The sequence below is a fragment of the Pelophylax lessonae genome (genome assembly GCF_965119305.1).
Source record: "Pelophylax lessonae genome assembly, contig: HAP1_SCAFFOLD_356, whole genome shotgun sequence".
In the NCBI taxonomy this organism is placed as follows: domain Eukaryota; kingdom Metazoa; phylum Chordata; class Amphibia; order Anura; family Ranidae; genus Pelophylax; species Pelophylax lessonae.
The window spans coordinates 163,643-177,355 of record NW_028119988.1 but is presented as its reverse complement, the minus strand read 5'-3'; the positions used below and the strand labels follow the sequence as shown (position 1 = coordinate 177,355).

Below are 13,713 nucleotides of genomic sequence, written 5' to 3'. Positions count from 1 at the left end.
CTTTGACCAGAGCAATATAATGGTACCATAGTGTCATTGTGCCACCCTAGGGAAGTAATCAGTCATTTATTTTTACACGTTTGCTTATGGCATTGAGTAAAATCGGTTCTTTCAGTTTTTGTTGCGATTAGCTTTAATTGGCCACAATTGATCACATGGCGCAGATGGGCTGTGATTGGCCCAGTCTATACATACAATCTGCTTCCTGCGACCAATCACAGCAAGCAACACTAAGGATGGCTTGAAAGGAAGTCAACCATTGTTTAGAACTGTAACGTGACCTGCTGTGATTGGTTACAGCAGACACATGATACAGTAACAGGAGAAAATCCAGAGGAAAATGATAGGCCAAATACAGAAAACAGCACAATGAAATACAATTATTTTAATTTTATAACTAGGACCTAGAGATGTAAAAACAGTTCTATGGCCAAAAGTTCCCATCAAAATAAAACATAGGGCAGTGACGGCAAACCTTGGCACCATAGATTTTTTAGAACTACATTTCCTATGATGCTCATGCACTCTGCATTGTAGTTGAGCATCATGGGAGGTGTAGCTCCAAAAAATCTGGAGTGCCAAGGTTCGCCATCACTAACATAGGGTGTCAAAATCCAATCCAAGGTAAATAACTGCCAACTTACAATAAAGGAAGAAACAGATTACAGAACTGAATTTTAGGCAAGAAAATACAATTGGCAGACAGTGAAAGGTATGGGACTCCACAATGCCTACTAACCTCACCATAACTGAATAATTAGTTTACAGCCCATTCATGTTTCCACTTTGTGTGTATTTACTATATGCGTGCCTCGTGAACGGTCATGTGTTTCTTTTATGCTTTTCTGCACTGTGTGTAAATCCCCCCAAAACAAGTATCATTAAAACTCTAAACCTTCTGCATTAATCAATGGTTAATGTAGTATAATACTCTACTAGAGTTTTCAGGTTGAGATACACATATGTATCCTACGTGCGTTGTAAGCATAGCTAGGAAAGTAGACTTCCCAAAGGCCATCCAACACACCCACCCAATTGCCACCACTGGTCTAAGGCAAGTTCTTGGAGTGGAGACAAGCGTCGGTTAACAAGAAGCTTGCTATCTACGTTGTTGAGCATCTCGTCCAACCTTTTAGCTAGGCCTACAAAGCATGAAGGAACAATGGACTGTGTATTCCATGTACTTTGAACTAGGAATTATTTGGATTTACCGATATTGCCGATATTTTGGGAAAGTGCATGTACCGGGGTGATGCCTGCAGCTAGAGGCATCACCCCGGTACCGGCATCCATAGCCGACGGTCGGCTGACTTGTAGTGACAACCGATGCGGCTGAGAAGCCGCTTGACTGTCAGTACAAGGAGCGAGAGGGAACGTCCCCCCCTCCCGACACCTTCCACAGCTCGCCCCGAGTCTCACGTCTCACCAGGAGATGGGCATCCTTCCTGCACCACCGCCGTCTGACTGGGTTTCCATTTTTTTTAATTCGGCGCCAAGTACCCAAAAGTGATGTCATGACATCACATCACTTCCAAGTACTGGCGGCGCAGAATTAAAAAAAAAAAAAACTTACAGCATTCAAAACAGCCAAACTTGGCGTTTTGAATGCTTTTAAGTGCAGAGGAGGGGTTTGGGGTCTTTTAGACCCCCAGATCCCTCCACCACAGTACCTGTAGGCATTAAAAAAAAAAAAAAAAAAAATGTAATGTCTGAAAATATCGGCCGATACCGATATCCTATGACCAAAATATCGGCGTTAAAAAAAACGATATCGGTCGATCATTACTTTGAACCCTGGGGGACAGAACAATGAAAAAATTAAGTGAGAATTCTTCTTGAAATCTGTACCAAAAATTAGCATTACATGGAACTACACTAGAAGATGAATAAAGCTGAGAGAGACAACACAGTGTAAGTAGTACTTTTTAAAATACTTATAATTTTATAATTCTACAGTTTTCCTTTTATTCTGATCAAAATGATTTTAATGCATAATCATTTTTGGACAATCTAGAGAGATGGTGAGTTCAGTACGGTTGTGTAGTCTTTACAAAAAGATCAAAACTTTACAGAAATTAGGAAACCCCGGACAATGGTTTGATTAGATGACAGGAAAGAGGAGATGAGACATCAAAGCCAAAAGCCGCACCACACAAACACAAACCTTCCAGGAAGGGATCTTGGATGATGGCAACATGCCTGGACCAATGGTGTAATAGTGATAGTCTGGATGAGCGGAATTAGATCAGGTCCAGGGGCGGGACACTGGGAGCGGGAAATGGGTGAAATGGCCTGCCATAGGCAGTTCGCCATAGTGATGATACCCATTGGACAGCTGGAGACAGACAACATGGAGGAGGAAAAAATGAAAAAACAAAACAGGGAACAAAATGCAAAATCAATACAATGATAAAGGTGATTAAAATCAAGCTGAGATTGATCCACCTCTAAACCCAGGGGTAGCAGCCATTTTGTAGACAGCACCACAAAAAAAAAAAAAAAAAAAAAACATAATAGAGGTGTTTCTATTATCTTATTTTATTATAAGGATTAGAAAAATAAAATGTTGGCGCATAAACAGATAGAATTAGATGGCAGATATATAGAAAGTTTAAAGTGGTTGCAAATCCATACATATACCCCCTGAAGTGACTAGCCTCGGGTGATACAAGAGAACTCATTTCCACATTAGGTTAGATTCACACTCTTGTGGGTGGTACGGCTTGCGCTTGTGCCGGCACAGCAGCCCGTTGATTTGAACGGGATTTGAATGGGATGCTGTACTTGTGGGAAACAAACAATAAGGTCCTGGCGCTGATCCGCTGAGCAACCTCCTTTTTCCTCATGAATTTCAGCAGTCACAGTGCCCTTCATTCACAGTGTAATGGTGCTTTCTGCAACATCAAGGACTGCCCAGCGAAGGAGACGAGATGAAGAGGATTCTGCTTAACCCTAGACTGGTCTGAAGACTTACTATCTGACTCATATATTCCAATGAGTCAGACGCGCTGTTATACCCAAGGGTGTCAAATATAATGGGATAACCTTCTCCTCCTTCCTCCTTTATAAATACATTTTTAGCAGTGGGGGCTATCACAGGCTCGTCTGTCCGTTAACTATGGGAATCAACCTGGATGCGGCTTCCGTGCGCAGGCTCCGCTCCTGTACGTGTTGCGTCACTCAAACGACAGCAGTAACACTTTTTAAGCTCTCTCAGGGGTGATGGCGAGAGATTGAGAAAAACATGTCTTGCTGCCCTGCTGTATCTTCTCAAAATGGTGGCTGAGTCACTTCCTGTACAGATTCTTGTGGGAAATGCAGGGAAAGAGTCCCTGGTCCTTTTAAAAAAAACACGGCCACATGGAAATGCACCGTATTTTTGGACCCGAAAAGCACTGCTTTTTCCGATTCTTGGGGTTTTTTTACCTTCATGCATTCTATGCATGAAGGTAAAAAACCTTCTGTGTGCAGCGGCCCCCGTAGTACTTACCTGAGCTCCATCGTGATCCAGCGATGTGCACTACAGTCTCGGCTCTCTTGGGACTCTCACCGCTCATTAGCTGAGACAGATTGGCTCCCACTGCTATCAATCACAGCCAGTGAATCAATGAGCAGAGAGAGGGGGCTGGGCTGAGAATGGACACCCAGAGATGTGAGATGTGAATGGACACCCAGAGCTGCGGCTCGGGAGTGTGCCCGCTTGGGTGCCCCCACAGCAAGCTGCTTGCTCTGGGGGCACTTGGCAGGAGAGAGGTGTCCTCCTCCTCCCCCCTCCCTGCCTGTCAGCTCCGACTGCTGCTATAATTTAGTTACATAGTTACATAGTTAGTGAGGTTGAAAAAAGACATCAGTCCATCCAGTTCAACTTATGATGTGTGTGTGTGTTTGCTTTTAACCGTACATTGTATACCCCTGTATGTTGTGGTCTTTAAGGTGTCCATCTAATAGTTTTTTGAAACTATCAATGCTCCCTGCTGATACGACTGCTTGTGGAAGAGAATTCCACATCCTTACCGCTCTTACAGTGAAGAACCCCTTACGCACTTTAAGGTTAAACCGCCTTTCCTCAAGTTTTAGTGAGTGGCCACGTGTCTTATTGTATCTCCTCTCTCTGAATAGTTTGTTCCTCATGCTCGGGTCGCCAGTAGAGTATTTGTACATTGATATCATATCCCCCCTCAATCGTCTCTTCTCCAGAGAGAATAGGTTCAGTGCTTGTAGTCTTTCCTCATAGCTGATGTCCTCCATTCCCCTAATTATTTTTGTTGCCCTTCTCTGGACTTTCTCCAATTCCAGCACATCCTTCCTGAGGACCGGTGCCCAGAACTGGACAGCATACTCCAGATGTGGCCGGACCAGAGTCTTGTAGAGTGGGAGAATAATCTCTTTATTTCTGGAGTGAATCCCCTTTTTTATACAACCCAGTATTCTGTTGGCTTTGCTTGCGGCGGCTTGGCATTGCATGCCACTGCCAAGCCTGTTGTCTACCAGTACCCCCAGGTCCTTTTCCATCCTAGACTCACCCAGAGGTTCCCCCCCCTAGTGAGTAGCTTGCTTTCTGGTTTCTGGCCCCCAAGTGCATTACTTTGCATTTTTCAACATTAAATCTCATCTGCCATGTAGTTGCCCACCCCGTTATTTTGTTCAGGTCCGCTTGCAAGGTTTCTACATCCTGCATAGAAGATATTGGCAAGCCTAATTTAGTATCATCTGCAAATACTGAGATTGTACTAGATATCCCCTCCTCTAGATCATTTATGAATAAATTAAACAGGATTGGTCCCAGGACAGAACCCTGGGGGACCCCACTTTCCACACCCGCCCAATCCGAGTACTCCCCATTAATCACCACCCTCTGTACTCTCCCCTGGAGCCAGTTCTCTATCCAGGTACTCACCTTATGGTCCATACCTACCTTCCTTAGTTTGTACAGTAAGCGTTTGTGGGGAACGGTGTCAAAGGCCTTTGCAAAGTCCAGATACACCACATCCACAGGCTTACCTTTATCTAGGTGGCAGCTCACTTCATCGTAGAAGGTTAATAGATTGGTTTGGCACGAACGATTTTTCATGAATCCATGCTGATTACTACTTATAATACCGTTTTCATTACTAAAGTCTTGTATGTGGTCCCTTATCATCCCCTCCAAAATTTTGCAGACTACTGATGTTAGGCTGACCGGCCTATAGTTACCCGGGATATATCTCAGCCCCTTTTTAAATATTGGTACCACGTTGGCTTTTTTCCAATCAGCTGGCACCATACCTGTCTGTAAACTATCCTTAAAGATCAAGAATAATGGTCTGGCAATCACCTGGCTGAGCTCATTAAGAACCCTCGGGTGCAAGCCATCCGGTCCCGGGGATTTATTTATGTTAAGTTTCTCTAGTTTAGCTCTAAGTCTATCCTCTGTTAGCCATGGCGGCACTTCCTGAGGTGTATTATTTAGTTCGGCCTTACAAGCAAGGTTCGTGTAGCCCCCCGATTCCTTTGTGAAGACTGAAGAAAATAAATTATTTAACACTTCCGCCTTTTCTCTGTCCTCTGTGGCCATTTTTCCTTTATCATCTTTTATGGGGCCAATGTGTTCTGGCCTCGCTTTCCTACTGTTTATATACTTAAAGAACTTCTTGGGGTTCTTTTTACTCTCCTCCGCTATATGTCTCTCGTGTTCTATTTTAGCCGCCCTGATTTCGTCTTTACATTTCTTATTACACTCTTTGTAATGCTTAAATGCTGCCAATGACCCCTCAGTCTTGTATTTTTTGAAGGCCTTTTCTTTAGCTCTAATATACATTTTTATGTTGGAGTTTAGCCACCCAGGGTTTAGTTTTGCTCTTTTAAATTTATTTCCCTGTGAAATGCACTGGTCAATCCCCCTGTTAAGTATGCTCTTGAAGCACTCCCATTTTTCCTCCGTGTTCTTTGTTCCCAGGGTTCTATCCCATTTGATATTTTCTAGCAGCGAGCGCAGTTTAGGGAAATTGGCTCTTTTGAAATTCAGTGTCCTTATATTACCCTTGTGTTTCCTATTACTGTAATTAATACTGAAACAAATTGACCTATGGTCACTGTTGTCCCGTATTTCTATATCCGTGAGCAGGTCTGTATTGTTGGTAATCAGTAGGTCTAGTACCGCATTGTTTCTTGTCGGTGCATTCACCATCTGACCCATGAAATTGTCCTGCAAAACATTTAGGAACTGCCGAGCCTTGGCTGAGTGTGCGGTTCCTTCTGCCCAGTCTATATCTGGATAATTAAAGTCCCCCATTATAATGACATTTCCCATCCTTGCTGCCAATCCTATCTGTAACATGAGGTCCGCCTCACTCTCCTCCCTCTGGTTGGGGGGCCTATAGCATACGCCCAATATTACCTTCCCCACCGTGCCTTCCCTTTGAAGCTCTACCCATAGGGATTCTGCCTCGTCCTTAGCTCCATTATTAATATCATCCCTCATATTTACCTGTATACTGTTCTTAATATACAGACATACCCCTCCCCCTTTTTTACCCTCTCTATCCCTGCGATAAAGGGAATACCCCTGAATGGTCGCCATCCAGTCATGAGAGCTGTCAAACCAAGTCTCCGTTATCCCCACAAAATCTAAGTCCTCCTCAAACATTAGCAGCTCCAGCTCTCCCATCTTGTTGGCCAGGCATCTGGCATTGGTATACAAGCCCCGTAATTTTGATCGGTTACAATTTCTGAGTGTTCTTTCTACAATCCCCTGTGTTACATTAAATAAGGTGTCCCAGTGTTTGTGGTTTTGTAAAAATAAGCCGATGTATATCTTTTTCATAGCGCCGCTCACGTGACCAGCCACCTCTCTCCTCCTAGCTTATGTCAGTGAGGGTTTCTCTGCCCCTCCCACTGTAGCTGTCAGACTGGGAGAAGAAAGAGGAGGCCAGTCAGGTGAGCGCCAAGTGGTGCTATAAAAGGTATAGAATGGCCTATCTTTACAAAAACACATGCACTGGACACATCAGTTAATGTAACACAGGGGATTGTAGAAATGACACTCTGTGGCTTAAAGTGGATGTAAACACCATTCATAAAATCTGACCTGGGCACATATCTGTAGTGTTTACTGATCTCCCTCCAAAGCCCTAAGTCCTGTGTCTATATGCTGCTCTGTTCCTTCAACATGATAACTTCTGACAAGTTCTCCGACACAGCAGATAAAAGCAGCTGGAAATTTGTGTGGGGGTGGGTGCATAGAGCTAGATTAGCAGAGAGCTGGTCTATTCACAGCACAGCTCTGCATGTTTATACCTTCATCTTCCTATGTGGAAGGAGGTGTGCCTTTCCTCCAATCAGGTGTCCCACAGTGTATGCCCAGACTCCCCACCCAGTGCTGGAATAGGAAGAGAAAATTCTAACATGATGTTCACTTTTTAAACAGTGTAGAAAGCGGGAGAGAGCAGATATACATGTAAAACTTATGTAGGGAGATTTCTTTAATCTCTGTGTATCATCTGAGGTTGTTCACTTCACTGGGTATATGTGAGGGTTAAATCCACTTTTGCAAAGCATGCTCTTAATGGCACCTGTGCCAAGTGGCTGACCTCCTGTGTTCAGAATGCAGTGGGGCAACCAGGACACGGAAGCCATTGGAGATCAATGGATAGGGTCTACTTCAGTGATTTTCAGCTTGCAGGTGCATCAGTTAGGTATGGCATATACTGTACATATGGCCAATGTAACTGTATACAATATCCACACCTGGAAGTCCTCTTTAGCATATTCTTTCATTTTTTTCACCATCAATCAGTGATCTGCTTATCATGCATGATTCATATTAATATTGTCATTTTCTTTTCATTCCTAACAAGTAACAGTTTTGTTTTACTTATACCACTATTGCATCTTCTTTTACTTATTCTATATACTATATTCCACATACTTCTATGTCATTTTTCTTAGCAAGCTAGTGACCAATCACCTATTTTTCCTATGTAACACATTATACCTATAAAAACTTCAATAAAGGAAAGGAAACCAAAATATCCTGAATTCTGTACACAACCTGCCTGTGTATATTCGTATCTTTTACACAGGGTCATTTATTATTCTGATTTGTTGGTTCTTAGATCAGTTGACCTGTAAAATTATTACAATTTTAATTTTATCTTGATTACAGATTACCTGAGATTGCAACAGTGCAAGAAACAATATGAAAAGGTATTAGTTTGGATGCTACAAAATAATTGTTAGTTCCCAGGTAATCATCAGCTGTACGTATTGTAATACAGGAACACTTCAATGGCTGAAAAAACATATTCACCTTGTCAGTGGAGGCCCACGCTCCCATGGTGGACCCGGAGCTCACAGATGTGGGAGAACTACACTCGCTGACCGACTGGCAGGTTTCAGACGCTTCAGAGGAGGCAGAGCTGGATGAATTCTGGAAACAAGGGAGACGTATGAACGGAATATTGTGAGCAATCAATAAAGCACAGGAAAGCAAAAGGAAAGAAGAAGCTAAAACATCACTGTTATTACATAGTTACATAGTAGGTGAGGTTGAATAAAGATAATAGTCCATCCAGTTCAACCTGTGTAGGTGTGTGTGGCTGTAATCATCTCACATAGCCCTTAATGTTCTGATCCTTGAGATGTACGTCTAAGAGTCTTTTGAAAGCCACCATACTTCCCGCAGAAACCACCTCTTGTGGTAGAGAATTCCACATTCTTGTAGCCCTAACAGTATAGAACCCCCCACGTTGCCTGAGGTTAAAACGCTTCTCCTCTAATCGCATTGTATGTCCTCGAGTCCTCATGCAATCCCTTCGACTGAACAGCTTTTTTTCTAAGCTGAGATCCCCATTGAGATATTTATCCTTCATATAAGATAGAGCCAGGGACTATTCATAGGATTCAGATATATTGGGCAGACTAGATGGGCCAAATGGTTCTTATCTGCTGACACATTCTATGTTTCTATGTTTATAAATTGCTATCATGTCCCCCCTCAGGCGTCTCTTCTCCAGGGAGAATAAATCGAGCGATTGCAGCCGCTCTTCATAGTTAAGGTTATCCAATTCCCTAATCAGTTTAGTTGCCCTTCTCTGGACTCTCTCCAGCTCCAACACATCCCTCCTGAGGACTGGCGACCAGAACTGGACAGAATACTCCAGATGCGGTTGGACCAGAGTTTTATAAAGTGGAAGGATTATAGTCTTATCTCTGGAATACATCCCTTTCTTTATGCATGCTAATATTCTGCTGGCTTTGGCAGCTGCCGCTTGACATTGCATGCTGTTGCCTAAACTATCATCAACCAAGACTCCCAGATCCTTCTCCATTTTTGATTCCCCCAAGGGTTCCCCTCCTAACGTGTATTGAGCTCAGGGGCGTAACTACAGGGGTTGCAGGGGTTGCAATTGCTACCGGGCCCCATGCTCCAGGGGGCCCGGTAGCAAACCAGTGGGTAAACTTCCAGGATCTCAAAGGTCACACTTGCGACCGGGCCCTGGCATTGCACCACTGTGGGGAGGCCCCAAGATTGCAGGAAGGGGGCCCACTGCAGAACTTGTGAAGGGATCCTGCTGCGGGACCATAATAAAAGGCCCTGCAACGAGAGTAAAGAGCCCCAGGATTAGTGGGAAGAGCCCCGGGCTTGAAGGGAAGGGCCCCGGCCAGGGGTCTGGGGGGCCCTTCATGGTTTCTTGCATCGGGGCCCTGAAGGTTCTAGTTACGCCTCTGATTGAGCTTTTATGTTTCTAGTCCCCAAGTGCAAAACCTTACACTTTTCCACATTAAACCTCATTTGCCAAGTCGTTGCCCACTCCGTTATTTTATCCAGGTCATTCTGTAGGATATCTGCTTCATGCTGTGCAGTTATTGCCCTGCCCAATTTTGTGTCATCTGCAAAAACTGATATGGAACTACTGATCCCATCCTCAATGCTGTTTATGAATAAATTGAACAAGGTTGATCCCAGGACTGAGCCCTGGGGCACCCCGCTTACTACCTCAGACCAGTCTGAGTATGCGCTGTTTATTACCACCCTTTGGACACGCCCTTTTAGCCAGTTCCGTATCCAAGAGCAAACCCTGCTGTCGATACCTGCAGACCTTATTTTATAAATTAAGTGCTTGTGGGGAATTGTATCAAATGCCTTAGCGAAATCCAAGTACACCACATCCACTGGTCTGCCCCTATCTAGCTCACAGCTCACCTCCTCGTAGAATGTTAAGAGATTGGTTTGACAAGAACGCCCATTTGTTAGACTGTATGGGAATCCAAATTGCTTTAATTATTCAAAATATGATCACATAAAACAGCCAACATGTTTCAGAGGCCAAAAACACTTCCCCCTTCATCAGGGATCAGTGAACTTTAACAAGGCCTAGATTGACTTCGTAAAATGAACTATGAGATAGATCTGTAGTCTGCTAATAAAGAGATCAAGAAGGATGCATTCAGATGGGTGATCAGACCCGTCCCTCATATCTGAGCCGCTGTCTGCAGGGGCGCACTAGGAGCTTCTGGCTTTTCCTGCTCTGTACTTTTACAGGTAGGGGAGTTGTACTGATGCCACCCCTGGTCGGTTTTTGTGTCTTTTAGCCACTCATAACCTCTAGCACAGAACTGAGGGGGTTTTAGGGCACTTCCTGAGCTCCGTGGAACAAGTCTAATAGGCGGGTGGGCGGGGACAGAAGCAAGCTGAAGAGTGGGAGAGAGAACACAGCACTCGCAACACTCTAGCTCCCTCCTTCCCAGGCTGACAGGAGAAGTGATACTGCTATCACTACTCCTGTCAGCAGCGGCACCCCCCTCAATGCAGCGCCCGGGGAAGTTTCCCCCCTGCCCCCCCCCCCCCCCCCTCCTAGTTTTGGCCTTGCTTGTAACCAGTACACAGCAAATCTTTCAGGATACAAATTGAGAAGCTGGCATTGACAACCTATTTTTGAATCGTAAGGACTTAGGGTCATCATACGAATTCTTACTTAATCTGCTTAACTGGCCATATACTAGTAGAATTTTACTGCAATTTTTTTTTGTTTTAATACCATTCTATTTCCTAATCATCAATCGGGTCAAACTGATGTTTGAATTCAACCAAAGTGGGGAGAATATTTAAAAGAACAAGGACAACATTTTTTTTAAGAACAAACAAATTTCTAACCATGTATTTGGTTTTGTTCAGAAATAAAATGTTATTGCTGTCCGTATCTCCGTATTCCATATTTTCCTTTAAAAAGGAAGTAAACCCTCCTCTGCAACTTTTACCTAGAAGTGCGCCCAGGGCTGCTGTTAGAAATCACGGGGCCCCGTACAGACTACCTGGCAGGGCCCCCTCAAGAAAATATTAAAGATATATTTAGCTAAAATTACAACAAAATCACTATTATCAGACACAAATATAACATAACTCACATAATTCCTGCTAAATCTAAAAAAAACAAAAAAAAAAACATGTTAAATAAAAAAGATGATGAGATGAGAAAAATATACAGGCTGGGCAGTTGGAGCTCAGTGATCAGAGAGACAGAGAGAGAGAAACAAAGTTATAATTTACAAATAAACTCCTGAGCAGAGATAAGTGCTGGGAGGGGGGCCCCACACAAGGGAGGGGGATTAGTGAGGGACGACTGTCTCTTTCTCAACAGATAAAAGCTGATAGCAGGGAGAGGGACAGAGATCAGATTCAGGTGCTGGAGGAAGATTTCTGTAATTGTTGTCCATCACTAATCCCCCTCTCTGTGTGGGCCCCCCCCGTGTGCTTGGGCCCCCTACAAGAGGGCTGGTGGTCCCCCCCTATCAGCAGCCCTGAGTGCGCCTATGATAAGGCTTACCTATAGGTACTGTAAATATCTCCTAAACATGCACCGTTTAGGAGATATTTACCTTACATGCAGCCAGTGACATTACTGGCGTATGCGCTCTGAAGGAACGGCCGCTGGTGCCGTTCCTTCAGAGCCCCGTGTGCGTGAGTGACATCACCGCGGCTCTGGCCAATCAGATGGGCGGATGCCGCGATCCCAGAAGACGGGCGACTGAACATGTCGCCTGTCATTCAGCTAAGCGGGCGGCACAGCGGTGGCTCGTTCTAAGGTAAGTATGCAATGCATACTAGCTCATTATGTGTTTCTCTTTCAGGTTGAAAAAAACATTTTTTTTTATGGGTTTACAACATCTTTAAGCAGAACTAAATCCATCAATTTAAGGGTTTCAAAACAGTTACATTGCTGGAATGCCGGGATTGCTAACTGTCACATTTACTTGTGCTTTCAACCAAACTGTTAAACCATCAAATGGCTGATGTCATAAATGATCACATAAAACAGAGGCCAAGATGGCAGCTTCCTTGGCTGAAAACAATAGGAGGGTTTAGTTCCGCTTTCATTTCCGGTCTGAAACAAGTTGTCACTGGGACAGGGAGTAAGGAAAAATCTCCCCAACAAGGCCTCAGACTGAAATAAAATCCCAATGGGAGTTCTGACAATGCCCAACTCTATTAAGAAAAAGTTTCAGTTTGAGAACCAAGTTTTTGGAGCATACAGTCCAATAACGGTGTTGATGAGCACCATGACCAATGACACTTAACAGACTCCAAATCACACAGACTTCTGGCTTACCTGGTTGACAGCTTCCGGTGGCATAGGCGATGGAGACTTTGACTGAAAAGCATCTTGGGAAATGAAGCCAGAATCATGGGAGGAGACGCTGGAAAGCCTCATCGGTGCCTGCTGGGGCAGATTGGAGCTGCGATAGCGATAGTGTGAAGTAGGTGAGTGTGAGTGCGAGCCGCTCGACCTCGAGTCACTACTGTTAACGCTGTTCAGACTGCTGTGTGAGACAAGGGGAAGGTGGGAGAGGAAAATACGAGGGGGGTAGCAAAATGTGGGGGCAGAAGGGTGAGGGGGAATGAAAAGAAAAAAAATGGAAAGGGAAAAAGGGAAGGGGAAAAAAATCAAGCACCAAATTATAACTCCACAAATTTCCAGCAAGCAGGCAGCAAGACCGACAAATGACACACAGACACACTTAGTACAATGACTGCAGTATCCCACGTTTCAGGTTGTTGGAGATGCTTCTTCAGGGTGCCTGCTACAAGCTAGTGCTGCTGTATTGTGGTCAGAGGAAAAAAAAATTAAAGAAAGCTGCACCTCTGTCATGTTTCTTTTCTTCAACTTCAAAAAAATGTTATTGCCACTTGGATAAATTTGCAGCAAACTAGAGCACATTGCTCTGCAAACCCTATTCCAACTCCTCTGATTTGTTTCACTCCAAATGTTATAGTATAGACCAGTGGTTGTCACCTTATGAGCTATAGGGGGGCCTCAAATGTGGCCCCTGACATCACAAAAGGCCCACATAATGTTCTTTATATGCAGTGCTTGGGAGGTCTGTCAAAGACTGCAGACCTAATAGAGGAAATGATGGTGAGAGAGTGTGGACAGGATACATTATTGGTTGGAGATATGCAGAAGACAATATGAAACTGGGTACATGTTACATGAGGCTAGTAGGGATCAGTGCTATTACCCTAATCAATGTTCCCAATACAGACTGCTGAGATCCGAGGCCTGACATTATATACCAAAGGGCCACATGGGGCCCTCTGACCATAGGTTGGGCACCAGGGGTCTAGACCAAATATTCACTAGCCAAGAAAAAAAAAAAAAAAACAGTTTGATAAATGGGTGAATCAAATTAAAACAAATTCATTCATTTTTCTTGTTTTCTTGGGAGTTTTATTTT

At 44.0% G+C, this 13,713-nt stretch overlaps 1 protein-coding gene across 1 annotated transcript; it reads right to left on the bottom strand.

Annotated features, from left to right (window-relative positions):
* Positions 1-2,245: 2,245 nt before the first annotated feature.
* On the bottom strand, positions 2,246-12,713 carry LOC309543815 (protein MTSS 2-like; the record flags this gene model as incomplete). Its single annotated transcript, XM_082276250.1, has 3 exons — positions 12,588-12,713; positions 8,288-8,407; positions 2,246-2,335 (listed from the first exon to the last, which is right to left on the bottom strand). Exons 1-3 carry the CDS (start codon positions 12,687-12,689, stop codon positions 2,246-2,248), a joined length of 312 nt encoding a protein of 103 aa, XP_082132376.1. The 5' UTR covers positions 12,690-12,713.
* Between the last annotated feature and the right edge of the window lie 1,000 nt (positions 12,714-13,713).